We start from the raw sequence: 18102 nt of genomic DNA, 5'->3' as shown, positions 1-18102 counted from the left end.
AGTTTAAGGCAGATCAACACAGAAAGAGAATTCTCACCTTGTAGTGCTCAAGATTATCAGACTCTACAGGAAGACCCATAAATCGTTCTGTGTAGATAGATGCTGCGATATTAAAAAAGAAAAAAGCTATAGATAAAGAATGTACAGATATTTTTGTGCCTCCAGTGACACGTAGCAAATTAAACGTTGTTTACTTTAACTGTATCTGTTCTGCTTGGTTTCCTCATAATACACGAAATTTAAACATATTTTAAAAAATCAACTATGAAGGTTAATTAATAAATGTCCTCCAAACCATCCTTGTAGAAATAGTGGTTTGATACTTGTCTGTGGAACCAACAGAAGGTTTTGTGGATAAAGGTAACTAACTGATACTGCTTTATGCTATTGGGTTGAACTCCAGAAGTCAGTTGAATGAGCCAATGAGCCAATAAAGGTGCACGGTGGAAAGATGACACAGACTATTTTTGACACCTTAAAAAGGGAAGCTGAGCAGAATTCCAGCCTGGGATGTGTATGTGTATATAGAGTAAATATGGATATATATGTTGTCCTTTTCCTATTGAATGGATATATGCAGCAATTAGGGGGAGCAGGAAATGATACAAGTTTGCACTGAAAAAGTGGTGCAATTCCTGTTCAGGTGTCTGTTAAATTCCTTTTTCTAACTACAACAAAGACTGTTAACAGATTTGACAAAACAAATGTGAATAACTGAACAGTATCTATCACCAAGAAATCAGTAGGAACAGCTCTCTTTGAGCTGCCTGGGTATTTGTAATTTAACTAAGAGCTGTTAGGAAAATTTGTGGAAAACTGATGCAGCAGCTGCCACTACCAGAACATTACTTTCTTTATGACCTTGCCTTGAAAGAGTAACTGACACATATTGAGTAGTCAAGCTGCAGTATTACAATAATTTTATTTATTCAACAGAGTCAGGGCTTCCTGACAAAGAAGAGCTGGCATCTTTCCCTCCTATAAGAGAAGTGATGGCCATTGTAATCAGTAAGGAATTGGGATTGTCTACCTTGTTGCCCAGTTTAGTACACTGCATTAGAATAATTTTGTTAAAAAGTAGAAATGAGAATCCTCTCAGGAAAGGAAAATGACTCAATGTACCCAGGTTCCCATGGTTTATTATGTATCCTTTACATATGTTACCACTGAGTGCTAAAGATGTATATTATGTCTCCCAGATCAGCAAAGTAAGGCTCCTGAAGATAATTTGTAATAAATTAAGTATCAAAAAAATCTAATAGCCTATCTTTTATCAAAATCCTTTATCATTCAATGAAAACAGAAAATGTGCAATATCTGTTGTCAACACAGTGTCAAACAACCATATTGGGCTTAAGTTTTCAATAAAATATACTCTTTCTGAATGGCTGGCATTTCTACAGTATTCTGAGCCAAATTCTCCACTCTCTTCTACCAGTATAGCTACAACAAGTCCACAGAGGTCAGAAGAATTGCATTATAATGACTAAGTGGAAGATTCGGCTTGTCAATTACTGAGGAATAAAAAGGAGATAAATTGCAAATTTTAATAAAACAGTCACAGTTGTAATGCTTTTAACTATACATTGTCCTCAAATGCGATTTCCCTTGCCATCTTATAACTGTTCAGCTGTTATTAACTCTGATACAAAATGGAGGTTAAGTGGGAGGATTTCAGAGAAAAGATTATGGTTCAGACTCTAATCTGTGCATCTAAAAGAGGGTGGGGCAGAATTTAGAAGCTCTAGGAGCCAGTACATCTTCTGACATACTGATACTACTTAGAGACTCAATTATGTAGCATCCTGTAGTGTTGTCCCTAACACAGTTCACCCTAATGTTAACATGATCTGTTTGACAAAACTTATGACTCATGACTTCCTTCTGTTTCCTTCCTTCCTTCCTTAGTGGAGGTACATTTGCCTGTTTGGATTTTACAATGTGTTTTCAGCAAGATTTTTTAACTCCCTCCTGAAAATTCAGCTAAAGTAAAGATTGCAATGGTGCGGGTCTAATCTACTTTAACTTAAAAACTTAATTCAATTTTTAATGCTTGGACAAATGTTTATAACTCTTCTCTTACTGAAGGACTTTTGCAAAAATAGTGCTTTATGCCTGCATTCTGGAAATAATTTTGCGATCATGAGTGAAAATGTCTTAAAAAAATCTTGATGCCAATGAAAACATGAAGACTACGCTTCCTGTGTCATATAAATGTTTTCCCCTTTGTTTGCAAAACACCATAAATACAAGGAATGTCTGTGCTAGCAGTCAGGGAAGGAATCTTTCCCATTTAACCAAAAATTTTTCTCATAACCAAGACTTCTTAGCAAACGACCATATGCTAAGTAAATGTGTTCAAAGTGCTACATTTTGCTCATTGAAAATATGCATGCCATGATTCTTTTTTACACTAAGGTTCCTTTACACCATGCCAAAAGCTTAACAGGTCTGCAAGTAAGTATGAGTATGTGCCTGCTTTATTCACACAGTAAGGCCCTGGGGGTATACTCCCAGAGTTGTTTCCTCTGAACAGTTTGGAGCCTAAGTCAGTAAACATAAATAAAAATATGTCTCACACACAACAACACAGGAGGTGTGGCTGAGAAACATCTAAAGGGAAAAATATTTAATAAAAAAAAAATATATCAGACACAGCTGACTCCCTCTCTTTTCCACTGCTTTTGGGAAATAACTTTGCAGTCATCAGAGATACTGATTCCTGACAGAGATCATCTGCAGCATCTGAAGTTGAAGTGCACTGTGATTCCATTACTGGCAGAAAAAATCATTTAAGCTGTTTCTGAATTCAGTGATACTGTTTTAACGGGATTTTTAGGGAGATCACTCCTGAGTATAGCAGTTTATCAAGACGGCTTTACACACTTACTGTTACAGATGTGCATATGGAATTATCTGGGCGTACCTTCTTCTCTGTGACAAAGTCTGTTCCAAACTGCCAGTTGCAGTCAGTTATTTTCAGCAAGGTAAACATTAAACGTAATGTCTTAAGAGTTTTATGTCTAGGTAACTGCAATGTCTTTAAGTTTCATATTGCCAGTCTCCTGCAATGATTTCATTTAGGAAGTCATTAAATGCTACATTGTGCTTTCCAAGTCAGTATTTATGACAAGTTTCCATACCGTAATATTCCCAGCTGGAAACAGGAGCTACAGCCATTCCACATTTAAACACTCCACTGCCAGATCCAAGTGCCAAAGAAGTTACGTACCCACCATAGGACTAGGGAGAAATCACAGACAATTTAAAATTATTGGTGAAGTATCATTTTGTTTTCTGAATCAAACTCATATAAATTAATTCCAAAGTAAGTATTTTACTTTGAATGCATGGAGGACAAAGCAACAAAAGCTTTTTAATTTTTTTAAAATTTATTTATTTCAAATGGATCTGATGTGATTTCTTATGAGAGAGATTAGACAATTTTATTGAATCACTTATTTTTTGCTACTTCTTCAATGCTTATCACAGGATACTGCTCTTATTACCACTTACAATCATAGAAAAAGTTAAGTTGGTAGGGTCCTTCAAGGTAATCTAGTGCAACCTCTATCTCAAAACAGGGTTAACTGCAGATTTAAATGAGGTCGATCAGAGTCACATCCACATTACACAGTCTCTCTACTCAATCTGTTTCAACGCTGATCACTGTCGTCGTAAAAATTTTTTTCCTAAAAGCTAAACAAAACTTCCCTTGTGGCAACTTCTGTTCATTGCCTCTCATCCTTTCAGTGTGCACCTCCAAGAAGAGTTATAGGTTTTTCCCTCCCTTAACAAACTACCTAGCTTTTGCTAATGATTGGCATATTGAACCAACCCCATCATCAGTACTAATAGGCTCAGCTACCTGAGAAATTGAGGTTGGAGCGATTCCTCCCTACTTCCTGCCACTGTTCCTGTTATTTTTGGCCTGATTCCTCAAACTGGGGCCCAGCAAGGAAGAATAAGTTCATAGCTGGAAGTCAGGTACAGTAGTAAGTAAGCCTGCCTATCAGAATAGATCTGTGCAACTGTGTGGGGCTAGTTGCTGAGACAGGAAAATACTGTAAATAAAAAGCATTTGGTTTGGCTGTCCATAGAATGTGGAACTGGGGTTGGAAAATACTTGTATAACGTCTTTGGGAAATAATGGGTTACTGTTTACTTTGGAATGGAGGGAGGGATAAAAATATGGGGTGTGTTATGAAGAATTCTGAAGATTATCGACCTTAACAGTAGCATATGAAAGACTAAGGGAAATAAGCAAAATTATTAAATATTTTTTTGCACAAAAGTAAGTTAGTCTCTCCTTCTTCTTGAAGGAGAAGCTTGAAATGACAGTGAGGGATATGCTAATGGAAACAATAATTTGTGCAATTTTTCCAGCTCATTTGATTGGCTCATTTGATCTTTTAAAAAATCAGCCCACAAGGCTAAAAAGTAAAGGATCAGCATCAGGCAGATAAATCTATGCACTGTAACAGGCAGAGAGATAGAGTTCAAAACCTGAATTGCTTTAGCGGTTATTTAAGAGCTTTTGCCAGTCAGGAGAGTTTGGTGAGTCTGAAAGTACGGCGAGCTACATAGTTCATGCATACCTGCCAAGCTGCAGGTATAAATAAGGAGACACCTTTCAACTCCTTTCAAAGGTTATGAACCAGGAAATGGTATAATAAATAGAAAAAAATGGAAAAAAAGACTGACAGGTTTGGCAATAGTGCCATTATTTGAATATTGTATCCACTACTGGGATGCAATGCTTTAGATGTGTGAAATCTCTTAATTGGTTCTGGAAACACTGTGGTGAAATAAAATATGATGTGATTAAAAAAATAAAATATTTTCACGTGGCCTTAACTTACTTAATGTCACTTTAGAATTACTCACTTGTAAGTGTCTGTGTCACTTAATTTCACCATATGGTAGCCCATTTTATCCTGGTGTTATAGCAGTGTCTGAGCAAAGTAATTTAAATATTAGTTGGTAGAAGCTTCATAGAAAGATTTTAGCAACCCTGCTCATGTGCTATCTAAGATCAGGCAACTTCTATAGTTAGAGTTGAACTGAATCTTACAAGATCCATCCTCCAGTGTGTTTCTGGGCAAGTTTCTTACAATGAAACTGGGCCAATGAAAACAAACAAACAAACAAAAACCAGCAAAAAAATAAAACAAACAGTGACAGATCAGAAGAATTCTCCTGGCAAAGACAGGCAGTTAAAGAGAATGAAATAAAAGGTCTTTCTGAATGATAATCAGAGAAAAATGAACCTGTATAAGGAGAAAAATATTGGAAAATGTTAATGAGTAGCTAACATACCAGTTTATTCTGTAAGCTTTTTTAGTTAGTGCTGCCTGTTATTGCTGGATAGCTGATACTGATTTACTCAGAGAAGGAGTAAGGGTGGCTAACATAGGTCTGGCCTCCAACCCCCTTTAGCATTCCTTACAGTACTGTCCCTAACCCATGAGACCCTCAGTTATCAGCTTGTTCTCCTGCATAGTATAATTCTGTTATGCTGAAGCTGGGTAGGAGGCAGGGCTCCAGTTCTGTCCATGCATTCTTGATCCAGCCATTCATGATGAACATAAGCAATTGAGTCAGATGGCCTAAATATCTTAAAAATCTCCATAAAGGGGCTGTGTGGCATTTGTGCTGCCACTGAAGTTGGCTTCAGCTCTCCCGTAACACCACTAATAGGTCTGCACCTCATTTCCATGAATGGCCCTACTTTGAAGGTGACAGCACAGGAAAAAGAACCCCAACTATTCCAATAATTTATTTTTCTCCTATTAGACTGCAGTGCTATCCTAAAATTTGTACTTGAGGTATGCTACTGTATTTCTCAGTGCCTAAGGGTAGCAGAATCTGACCATTTAATAACAAAGTTTTGCAATACATTTGGCTATAAAAGGTTCTGGGAGTGTTACAAAGTGAAGTACATGAAAAAATCAAAGATGAAAAATAGACTGGCTAATTATTTGGAATGACTCCTATACTGTCCAATTTTTCCACTTCTTGGTGAAGTTGTCAATGTTGTACACCCCTCAGACCCAGATTCATCCCTACTGACCATTTCAAGGCCAGCCAAGTATACAGTGATTCAGAATGCTGCAAGGCTCACATTTTCCGATGAGAGATATTCATAGGACTTTTCTCATTATTTTAATCTCAGATCAGAAAGGACAATACTTGAATTTTGACACCATGCCAGTGAGTCCCTAAGTTAAAAGTAAAGCCAATTAAAACAACTCAATTTTGCTTAACTTCAAGTCCAAACAATGTATTAGACATAAGCTTTTCAAAATTCCCCCTTGAGCTGCCAAAGAACCCTTTTCGTTGGCTTGCACTGTTGCAACTGCATGTATATAGGCACCAACAGGAACTATCCCCTTTGGCAATACCATCAAACACTGGTAGAAGAAACTGTATACAGATTTAGGACAGAATAAGGAAGAATTAAAAAAATTATACTGCAGGATTATTTAAAGATAGATACAAAAAACCCAGTCACTTACCCAGCCCCATATTGCTATTCGTTTCTCATCAATAAAACCCATTTCTATAAATTTCCTGCAGAAAAGAAAATCATAGAAATAAATGCATTATTACGAAAGATTGCTAATACTGTAACAAATTAGCAAAAAATAATTTTTCTTTCACTTTTTTCCAAACATCCCACCGATCTGAGCAAATTGACAATCAGCATAGCATGTCTGATTTCTACAAAGCATCAGCTATTCAATTAATAGATATTTCAGAGGAAAAGGAAGAATTTTTCTTGAAAGAATAAAAAATGCTGAAATTAATACTCTCTTCATAATAATTTTTGTTCCAGTGGATAAGGACACTGCCCAACTGGCTTCTTGGCAAAAAAGTTCTTTTTTCTTATACTTAGAATCCACCTGGATATTTAGTCCATCATACATTATACTCATGTTGTACATCTGCATATATATATGTGTGTGTATGTATATGTACAGACATACACTCACACACATGCAGAGAAAGAAGTTCAAAAAGTGTACTCCTACTAATAACCACACTTCATTTCCCATAGCTCTACCTTCCCACAGGCTATTATCGTTTTCATCATTTTAATGCCAAAGGTGCTGGATTACCATTAACATTCAGACCTTATCCTGCAAGATGCTCAACACACTCATCTTACAACAATTGATACTCTGATCTCTCAAGAGGCACAGTATCAACCTCTGAGATTAGGGGTTCCCTGGAGCAATGAGCTTTCTTTTTTATGTGCCTGAAAAGTGAAGAGCACATACTGCTACTATAATAAAAAATAATAATGAGGAAAACATCTTCTAATGCTCCAAGTAGGTAATGAGCTTGGGATGGATGAAAGGTGCACCTTGCTTATGCACTCAGTAGTCAAACAGGTCAAAGAGAATCATAAATATTAGGTGTCCCACAAAAATCCTGCATCAGAGTCTGAAGGCTGTATTTCCAGAGCTGTATTAGCAACAGCAAAGAAAAGGGGATGAGGCAAAAGACCAGAAAGTTTCAAGAGTGACAGATAAACAAAATAGGGTCAGATACATCCCAGGACACGTATCAGCAGCTGCTAGCCTTATTTTACTAGGACAAGCACGAGTGACTGACAACACCCAAAATGCGGGATACTATCTGGGTGGGACAAAGTTAGAAAAGCCAAAAAATGATTCGGCGTTGTTATATTGCTGTCTTAATCCCTGGGGTTCCTCGTAAAGTAAAAGCCCCTCCAAGAACTTCCCACTAGAGTATAGGATCCTCTCTAAAAATGATGCATCTTAAACCATGTGTTAGATCAGGAAGGTGGAATGCAATACATTTAACTGAATAAAAATTTAGTCTAGGTGCTGACAGAAAACTGGGAAGCGTGAAGTCTGAGGTCATTTCTTCACAGCCTGTCTCAGCAGATTTTGCAACTGCAGAATCAGTTTAGGTTCCCTCTGTCTCTGACATTTTATGTCTGAGTGACGATTCAGAGTAATAAAAAACCATTCTCTCTCTGTGATATTTTAAAATATGCCATTGATGCTAAAAGTTTCAAGAAAGAAAATCAAATAGATTAATAGAAAAACCTGACATGATATATAGCTATTTTGTTTCATTTATCACTAAAAAGGATAATGGTGTGCTTATATCATTGAGGAGGAAATGAATTATCACAAGGCAGAAAGAGGAAGGAAGATACCCTCCCCACACACACTTGTAAATACAGCCAGTGTTCTCAAACAAATAGAGAAAGCTGTGGAAACCTGGACTGCTACATCCAATTTCTAGCTAAGCTCCTCAGAGTTATGTCTATTACTGGGGGAAAGAGGGTATTTACTATTGCACCTGGAAACCTATCCATGCTCTGATGGGCCAAACTCCAGACCAAAGGCTAGACTAAATTCCTTATTCCTTCCTTGCACTTATCTCTGTGGGGTTCAAACTAACACTTCTTTAAATGCTCACTTTAGCAGTGCTACTGCATCTGTAAGCTTAACAGGCAGCCTTTCTTTACAAAACCTCAGCTTTCACTCCCGCCCAAAACCTCTGCTTAGGGAATTATTTTCCCTTGGAACACTTCTAAGTGTTTCGATGCAAAGGAGTAACTGTTGGGGAACAACTACCAGAAGACCTCAGACACTTTCTGTTGTTTGTAACTATCCTAAAATAGCATGGAAGGCAAGTTTATGACTAACCAACCTCTAGAAGGCTTGTGTCAGGATTCAGTTTTGCTACAAACTTCCATTTGACCTCTAGCTAATCACTGTGGTACGTCGCTATAGATCTTTGGCTAATCGCTGTGGTCACTGAGGTAGGTTTCCCCTACAGGGAAAACTTCAGAATAATGGATAATACATTGGCTTACCTCTCACCACTGACGCTTGTATTTCCTTAGGCCTAGGATTGAAGCCTCTGATGATGCTTTTATAAAATGGAAGTGGTGAGGTCCAGATGTGGACTTAGTAGTACATGGACTTAACCTACCACACAAAACCTCATTGACATCAAGCACCTCAGTAATATATTATTTCTATGAGTCTTCTTGTCTTATTTCCTGGAGACCTCAGCTCTCCAGAAGAAAGGCTGAGAAGTTTATTTAATATTTTTTTCACATTACTTCTTGTAGGTATGTAAATACAACAGTTATACAGGGAGATATTCTACTTACTTCACTGCTGAGATTTGGTCCTCAACTTCATAGACTCCTAGTCTTCGATATACTGCATGCAAAATCTTGTCACCTTGATAAGCTGTCCCTCTGCCATCCACTAAAGCAACAATAATTCCCTCTTTGCTTGCAAGATAGGTTATCCAGCTAATGCTAAATGTTTCCTTTACATTCTGACTGCAAGGTCCTCCGTACCTGACGATGAAAATTCACACATTTTCAACTCAGATTTATAAATTTATAAATGATTACCGGATACTGGACTATAGCTATAGGTACTTCTTACATTTTCTCCACAAGTATTTTGCTACTTGGCTGTGGTTCAGAGAGCTCAGTAGACAAACAGTTCAACTACCATTTTCGTATATTTGTGAGATTTTGCTATCTAACATCCATTTTAATCCTTCAGGTCTTATGCCAAAGGCAAATCATTAGTTTTAGCTCAGACTAAGGGGTGCAGCATCAGGTACTTGTCCTAAGGGGAATCCTTGGAAGAGTCATGCCTCAAAAACTCAATTCTTTCCTCTCTCCAAATTCCTTAGGTGTAACAGCCCTTTTTGGTGCTTTTCTGCTTTTCTGCATTTGATCTCCACATGCAGTCAGCAATGCCAAAGAAAACAGGAGAAAAAAGTACAGCTCCTTACACTTTCTGGCCATCCTCAGACCTTCTTTGTTTCAGTAGGGAATATCATGTGCTGTTGGAGCTGCGGGCAGAACACACCCCACATAGCTGAGCAATTCCGAGAGACACTCCTCATGAGAATGGCCTAATGCAAATTACACATTTGACCTCAAGGACACAACTGACTTAATCTTCTACTCTAAACTTCATTCAAACATACTTAGCATTCTTGGACCTTTGGATCATCACTGGTTAATAAGAAATGATATAAGGTTTATTACACCCACTCAGCTCTCCTTTCCGCCTCTCATTTTTTTTGCACCACTGCAATTTTTGTTGTCTTTCCTGCCTGCAATAAATTAAATTCACGTCAAATGCTCTTTAGAAGGAACATTTGATCAAAGAAGCCAGTCCACATCATTTAGGGGTGTTTGGTTTTTTTTCTTAAAAAATGAAGTAAGCTTTTGTATTTTTCATATTAGCAAAGCTGAAATCAGTAATTTCAGACTGCCTCATGATAATCAAAAGCAGCAACAGAGCTAAGAACTCCAAGCAATAGCCCATATGTTTTTATCCTTCTTCTTTCTCTGAGGAACTAATCTTTGCCATGCTAAGATTAACATTAAAAACCTCATTGATTTCTATTGGGTTGAATTTCTATTCCAGAAATATATTAAAAAACCCACCACAACAAACAAAACAGAACTAAGTGGTTTTGCTTTTGCTTCATAAAATGTTGCAAATGTTCTACATTTTGTTAAATTATAAGAAGTATGTTTTCTGACAAAACAACAATGTTCAAAGAAAGGAAGTGTTACATACACCTGAATAAGCAGAGGGTACTTCTTGGATCTATCAAATTGTGGGGGTAGAAGCATTTTGTACCACAAAGCTAGAAAAGACATATTAAAATTATATTGTTAATGGTTACAATGATTTCTCCAAGCATAATCCAGAGTTTGGTGTAACAGTATATGAAAATGAATCAGCACAAACTACACAATGCATGAACTGTGAATCACAGAACTGATGCAAGTAACTGTTTATATTGAGCTGTTGAAGAACAACTTTGAAGAAATAAAGTACCCACTTTTATTTTAATTTAGCTATGCATAAAATTATTATTTCGCATAACTCTAGGTTCTCAGTTTTCCAGGTACCTACAAAAACACAACTAGGAATATAACTGTTGTTAAGATTATGAGAAATGAGTTTTGGAAACTTTACACTGATTCATTACCATCAATATTGTTTGTAAAGTCACTAGTGAAAACAACAGCATCAATATAATGTGTAACACATGAACAGCAGTCTACATTTCACATTTTATTACCATCATACTGTAATATTTTTACACAATATTTAAACGCTTTACCAATAGTATTAAAGAATTAGAAAAAATTGCATTCTGAAGCAGAGATATATTTTAACTACTATTTTACTGAGAGATACCCTGAGGCACTGACAACAATTAGTTGTTGTCAAACAGGGCAGAACCAGGCCTCTTCTTCCCAGTCTGACAGACTAACAAGTTTGTTCTACAGAAAGAGGATACTTACTATAACAAAATGAAGGCAAAATATTAAAATAGTGGGAATAAAAAGTATAATAAAGATGTGTAATTCTTACTTATACCATCCACTTCAAGTTTATTAATTTCTTCTTTTGGCAGTTTGATCTCTTGCAAAGCAGACTGCAATTCCCAATTGTCTTCCAGTACTCTGAGCTCTAAGTAAAAGAAATGCCTGAATTATTAACTAATTTATTGTTAATTCCTCTTCATTAATTGTGTTAGTAGAACAGAAAGGAAATCTGCGAAATTTTACAAGCAGAGTAATGAAATCAACTCAGGCACATCTAATGGGACTTGATCATATAGCTAAATAAAAGGAAGGCACTGGTATTGTAGTGCACAAATATTCATTAGATTTTTGTAGGATGTACATTTTGCAATGCAAAACATTTCACATGTTGCCTGAGTGTTAGAGTCTTGGATGTCATAAAGAAACTCCTTTTTCCTGCAGAACCCTCATCCCAGTTTTGTAATATGGTGGGAGCTGGAAATGCAAAATTCATCCCATCATGCAAAACACAGTCCTGTATCTCCTCTCTTGCTTACCACAGTAACATCAGCTTAACCACTGAGACCCTTGGGCAGTGTGGTTAAGCGCATAGATGTTTGGGAATATCTTGTTTCTGGGCTAATGCAGGAAATTAAGTTTCTTAAGGGATCATGGCAAGCCCTTGCTTAACCACTGTACAGTATATTCCTACACACAGATACCAGACTTACCATATAACTGTCCTTAGTAATATATTACTGCATACTTAGTGAACCTCTTTTGTTGCTTTTTTTAATCTAAAAAGTATTTAAAATTTTTGTTTTACTTGCTTTAGACCCAATTTACAGTTATATCATTTAAAAATTACTATTTAAAATTTAGTTAATTTCCAGCATAGACTGCAGAACTATATATTATGAATCCACTGGGTATTACTTGTTTATTTATGTGTTTTCCCATGAGTAGTGATGGATGAAGAATATTGTACATAATGGAAATCTGTGACTTTTAGCTTCACTTTCAAAACGAAAGAACCTTTTAAAACTGCAGGACATTTTTCTTTGTTAGTTTACCTTTTTTTTTTTAATGGCAACCACTTCCTGTTTCTGGAAATGCTCAGAAAAATAGAAGAAGTACTTCTCTCAGCACGTCTTGAGCCAGATAGTGCCCAGGACATGCCAGAAATATGACACTGAAATTTGTTCTTTCAAAGTACTCTTGACAAGTTTTGAAGATTCAAGTGGGTTTTTATGGCTGAAAGATCATCCTAGCTTTGGATACTCACCCAAACTCAGCTGAACCCTTTCCATCCTTCCCCTCAAAACTCCTGAAACTTGCCCCTACCACAAATGAAGTGTAGGCATGCTAGAAGGAGCTTCCAAACTGGTGTATGTTAGTTTAACTGCATGCCTCCTACTAAAATTCATGGGTGATATATTTTCAAAATGCTGCCAACTGCAATGAAAATGGTCCTACTAAAAATAGTTTTGCACCACAGAAAAGATCATGGAAGAAAGGGACTTCAGGAAAATTAATCCAAAAAAGGTCATGAAAAAGTCAAAGAGAAGCCTGAATTTGTTTTTATTCCTGAAGAATAATAGCACAGCAGAGTGAGGCATCATGAAACCAGTGGTGAAGATCCATTAAATGAAACTGTTTTCTTCTGCAGAGGGGTTAAGAAACACATATTGTAGTTGGGCACTTAGCTGCATTTCATGCAATTCATACTTTGATAAGGAAGTAGTAGGGGCCCTTGATACACACGGTCATAATGAATCATGGAAAACAGAGCGCTATGACAATGGATTAAATATGAAAAAATCCATGCAATAGCTGTATTTAAACCTTTAAACCTTCTGCAAAAGAAATACCAGAACACAGTGGTTTTATAGCACAATTGCAATAAACACATTGACCAATCTTTTCCATGTGCAAACGTGTTAGAGTGGTTAAAAACTAAGGTGTACCAACTCCTACTGGAGTCAAAATAATCATGTTGCAATTCGGTGACTTCTACATGAAACACCACTGATTAATTGAGCTTAACAATATTGTGGCATATGTCTGCCTCATGCTTTTATGTGTCTTCTGGTCAGACAACACTCAGTTAATAGTGGGTTATCAATATGGGCTGAACTGTAAGGACCCTGGCATTAGAACTACCATCGCATTTCCACTGATTATTGGGGAAGGAAGGGGGAATGCCAAATTGCTGAAGTTTTTTACAGGACCATGCTAGTTTTCATAACATTTCAGGACTGAGAGCTTTAAGTTGGAGAAGAATTTTTAGGGAAAAACAAGGGACAGAGAGAGAAAACTCTGCAGAGTAATTAATATTTTCATGGTTAGCAAATTCCTGCTTGGCCTGGTTGCAAACAGTCCTCACTAACAGGCTACTTAAAGAGCGAGGGCTCTGAATGTTTCTTGCTGGAGTTCCCATTTTGTATCAGTAATTACACCTTGTCTGAAGCAGTTATTTGACCTGCACATCTGAAAGAGCTTCTGCTCTTCCCTGATATCTCTACCGATGGCTGAAAAGCAAGTTACTGATTCAAATTCTAATTAGTACAATACAATAGCTCAAACTGCAAACTCTAAATAGTACACCGTTGCCTTTTGTATAGGGTAAGGTTGCTTCATTAAAAAACTCAGAAAGTCTTGTGTTCATCCAAATGTGCAAAGGAATAGTTTGAAAATCACAATAATGTTTTCTACAAAGTTTGACTCAATATTTGGTAGACAAAGAGTTGCTGATGTTCATTACATCTACAGTGTGTAAACAGGAAAACCATCAGGATGCTATGAAAGTGCTGGACTGAGGAATGAAAATAAAGGCATCAGTGTGTTCATTGATATTTGGATTTTAATAATTAACAAATCTAGAAAGACACTAGATATTTTAGTAACAAACAAGATGAAAGACTTCTTGATCACAATCCTAAATGCTGTATTAAAGGATCTGCATAGTGAAGATCAATGAGAAAAAAAATTGCTCAGAAATAGGCAGGATATTTGCAGTACCTCTATCACCGTGGTTCTCAAAAAGAGTAGAAATGGGAATCCCGGGACCTGTCGTAAGAATGGTAAGAAGGCAGTTTATAGTTTGAAGCTGGAATTTGGTGATGGAGTGTGTATTACATTAACATTGGTAACTGAGAGGTGTTAAAGAGCTCGAAATTGATACACAAATCTGCATCTTCTCTGCTGTATAACCCACTAGTCCCTGCTGCACAAAATACGTAAGGTACTGTATGTACATAGACTTGTATACATACAGGCATTGCTTAGCAAACATAATAGAAGTAACTTTAAATCTACTAACAAACTCTTCCTCCCTAGAGATGAAGTGACATCTAGTTAATACCTGAGATGTGATTACATAAGGCGAATGCACAATTAACAATGTGAAACATTCTTCTGAGAACATGTCACATCGTATTTGTGAAGGTGAGTGGCTTTCATATGGTGACGACCTTACTGACTATTTTGTGCAAGAATGATTGAAAGGTGTTATTATTTGCTACGTTTGCTTCTCTGCTCAACGGAAGTTCTAAGGAACTCTTCAGGTGATCAGTCAGTGCAGAATCAGAAGAACAGTAAACTTTATATGAAATACGCAAAAGGAAAACCTTGGATATTTTTCTTTCCTTTTTTTAGATGGTGACTTCACTGTTCTTTGATTACACTAATGGATGAAACCTCAGATCACTGAAATCACCTAACTTATTTCAACAGAGCTAAGACTTCATTCAATACTCCTGTGTTACAAGTGGTTTCAGCGATCATACATCTTGATGAATTGAATTTTTCTTAGTTCAGTTATTAAAAATGTTCTCAGGTAGTAAATATCCAACATTTTGTGGCTAACACAGGTTTTAATAATTTCAATTGGGAAACATATTGTAGTAACTTTGATCACATGAATTAGAAATCAGTGCTGCAAGGAAAAGCATGACTTTGATGAGCCTGATTAGAATCTGTTTTGTGCCATGAAGGACTTGCACAAATTTGTTTTTAATTCTAAAAATCCCAAGATCTTTGTTGAAAAAGTAAAAAAATATAGAGTGAAAATATTCGTATTTTCTGAAACATCTTCCCAAGGTTTTTGGACATGGCAAAGTTTCTTTCTGGAAATCTCTCCTGGTTATTGTGAAATTTCTATGATTCATCTAGCTATCATTTGGGATAATCAATATTATCTATGCCTCTGATAAATTTGAAAGAACAACTGATTATATGTTTGCTCCCATGCTATACATACCATAACAGATCAAGGCATAATACTTAGAAAGTTCACTGAACCTTGCTGTATAATACTGGCATCTCTCTTTCCTTAAATTGCAAGTAATGCATTGTTTTCTGATAGGTTTACTTCCAATACTGATTCTAGGAGAGAAATAAAATAAAGCAATATTTATTTTGCTACAACTAACTTCACATGTGTCTGCCTCATATTCTAGAACATAGGCACTGTACTTTCAGAACGGTTCAATTTAAAAATAAATGTTTTCCCTTTTTATCAAATTTTTTCCCAAGAGTATATTTAATCTTTAGATGCTATTTCTCCTCAGTTCTCAGATATAATCTGAGATCAAGATTTTGTTAAAGTATCTTGTGACATTACACTTTAAACATCTTGAAACTAAATTATTTTACTGACAAATCCAGACCTATCTTCTACCAACCTAGAATCATTAAGATAACGTAGATAACACTTACTTGTAAATATTCCTTCTTCCTGGATAGCCTTCAAATTCATTGCTTGAATAGAAACTGTAAATTAATTTACATGTTAATAAATAATCCATAAAATGATGACCTATGAACCAGCATCAAGATGAAAAGCTGTCTTGGAAGTTAACTTAGACTTTTTGAGATTTCTGCATGTGATGGAAAAGTAAGTTAAGCTTATACACCTTTCATCTTAATAAATCTTTCCTCAAACTCTGATTAGATGACAAATAAACCATATTAATAGGAGTTCTATCTTAATTCTCATGAGCTAATCACTCCAATTATGTAAGCTGTATCTATCTATATAGTAACCTGAATGAGAGACCATAAAAAGAGAGACAACTGAAGTAATTGCAAATTGTATGAGGGTTAACCACATGCTTAAATTTAAGTATTTCTAAATAAGTCTCTCTAAGATGGGTAATTGAAAATAAATAGAAAAATGAGGGCAATTTGCAAAGAATCTCCCATAAGTAAACAAAGTTTGCAAACCTGTGCAGTGCCCTTGCATACAACTTTGTTGGGGATGCATTCATATACAAAACAAATTATACCTAGTTATAACTTGATGAGTTAACAAATGGTGTTCCAATGATTAAGTGTTGCTTCTACTGACAACACTCACAACCTGTTCTCTTCTTCATGATACTTACATTGCATCATTTGTTACTCTGAAAATGTATATTGCCTCCCATTCTCCACTTGTAATTTGGATTGCATTCTCCTGTGAAGCAAGACATGTAAGTTACTGAATATTGTACAATTATTTCAGAAACTTACAGTAGATCAATATAGAATACTTTGCTTGACTTACCACAGAGCCATTGATGTAATGAATATGCTTATAACCATTTTTGTCACTAAAAATTTTGTAGTACGAACTGCTGTCTGATGTAAAATATGGTGTAGAAACAAAGAACTGAAACAATGGAAGAAAAACGGTAGATGAGACGTAAGTAAGAATGTCCAAGCTGTTTAGCAGATTATAGTACACATACTAAAAGTAACAAGACTATTTAACCAGTTCAGATGGGACAAAGTACTTTGCACCAGCGTTTACCTGTGATATTCAATCTCCCAGTCAGTACACATTACAATTTCTAACCTGTCATGTCAGATTTCTTAAGCTGATAATATAGGTACTTCAAGTACCCCAGAAATGCAAGCTTTCTACTTGTAAGTGGAATAATTTGTTTGTACATTCTGAATGACCTTTCTTTAGTTATTTAAAAATAGGCAGAGTTGATTTTTAAAAAATAAGTTTCTGAATAAAGCTCATGTTTATGAATGGTGCCAGACTGAAAATCCTGTGGACCACAGTTCGGCTGATTCGCTGAGCAAATACAGCACTAAGCAAATGGATATCTGAAGTTTCCCATACTGTTCCACTAACATTAAAGAACAGATTATCCCAGATAAGACCATTCAACTTTTGCTTCCTTTCAACCATCACCTCTTTACTAAAATAAAGGATGAGTTACTGCAACTGAGAGTTTTATTTTCAAAATATGAACACAGAAGAATGACCTGCAAGCACTTCAAACATAGCACCAAACATTCCTGAGTGAGTATGACTTTTGAATAATACTAACCCAAGCTTGACTAGAACCTGTGACCAGAAGCTAAATGGTTCTGGAGCCTGCTTCTGATATTCCTAATGCTTGAAATCCCATAAAGGCTAAAGCAGGGATTGATGCATGTGTACAATTTCTTTAGTTCTAATAAAAACCTGTCATCACAACCTCAAGAGAAGTGGCAAAAAAAGGAAGGAACCAAGTAAAATAACTAATCCTTGTAAATGTGTAATCTTCACTTCAAAGAAAAACACGTCTCTTAAAGGACAGTGCACTGAAAATCTAAACTCTCAGTTAAGTCCACTGCAGGATATTCAGGCACAGTGTGAGGTTCCCCATATTGAATTCTGGTAACTTTACCTGCCTGAGGAGTAAACATAAGCAATAATACATACTGACTGTTGGAATATATAATTGTAAATACTGATCTCACGCTCTTACAATTTC

General features: G+C 36.2%; 1 protein-coding gene across 1 annotated transcript in view; it reads right to left on the bottom strand.

The window, feature by feature from the left end:
• Window positions 1–18102, bottom strand: part of FAP (fibroblast activation protein alpha) — a 41011-nt gene that overhangs the window by 2979 nt on the left and 19930 nt on the right. Inside the window, exons 13-23 of the mRNA XM_076340767.1 lie at window positions 16896–17000; window positions 16735–16805; window positions 16067–16120; window positions 15609–15733; window positions 14369–14416; window positions 11415–11513; window positions 10608–10677; window positions 9164–9358; window positions 6519–6573; window positions 3144–3243; window positions 38–102 (exon numbers count right to left, since the gene is read on the bottom strand). Of these exons, the coding sequence (XP_076196882.1) occupies window positions 38–102; window positions 3144–3243; window positions 6519–6573; window positions 9164–9358; window positions 10608–10677; window positions 11415–11513; window positions 14369–14416; window positions 15609–15733; window positions 16067–16120; window positions 16735–16805; window positions 16896–17000 (987 nt within the window). The remainder of the gene's footprint in view (window positions 1–37; window positions 103–3143; window positions 3244–6518; window positions 6574–9163; window positions 9359–10607; window positions 10678–11414; window positions 11514–14368; window positions 14417–15608; window positions 15734–16066; window positions 16121–16734; window positions 16806–16895; window positions 17001–18102) is intronic.

This window comes from Aptenodytes patagonicus, chromosome 6 (genome assembly GCF_965638725.1).
Source record: "Aptenodytes patagonicus chromosome 6, bAptPat1.pri.cur, whole genome shotgun sequence".
Lineage (NCBI taxonomy): Eukaryota > Metazoa > Chordata > Aves > Sphenisciformes > Spheniscidae > Aptenodytes > Aptenodytes patagonicus.
Note: the sequence above shows the minus strand (reverse complement) of the source record. Positions and strands in the feature narration are given on the sequence as shown.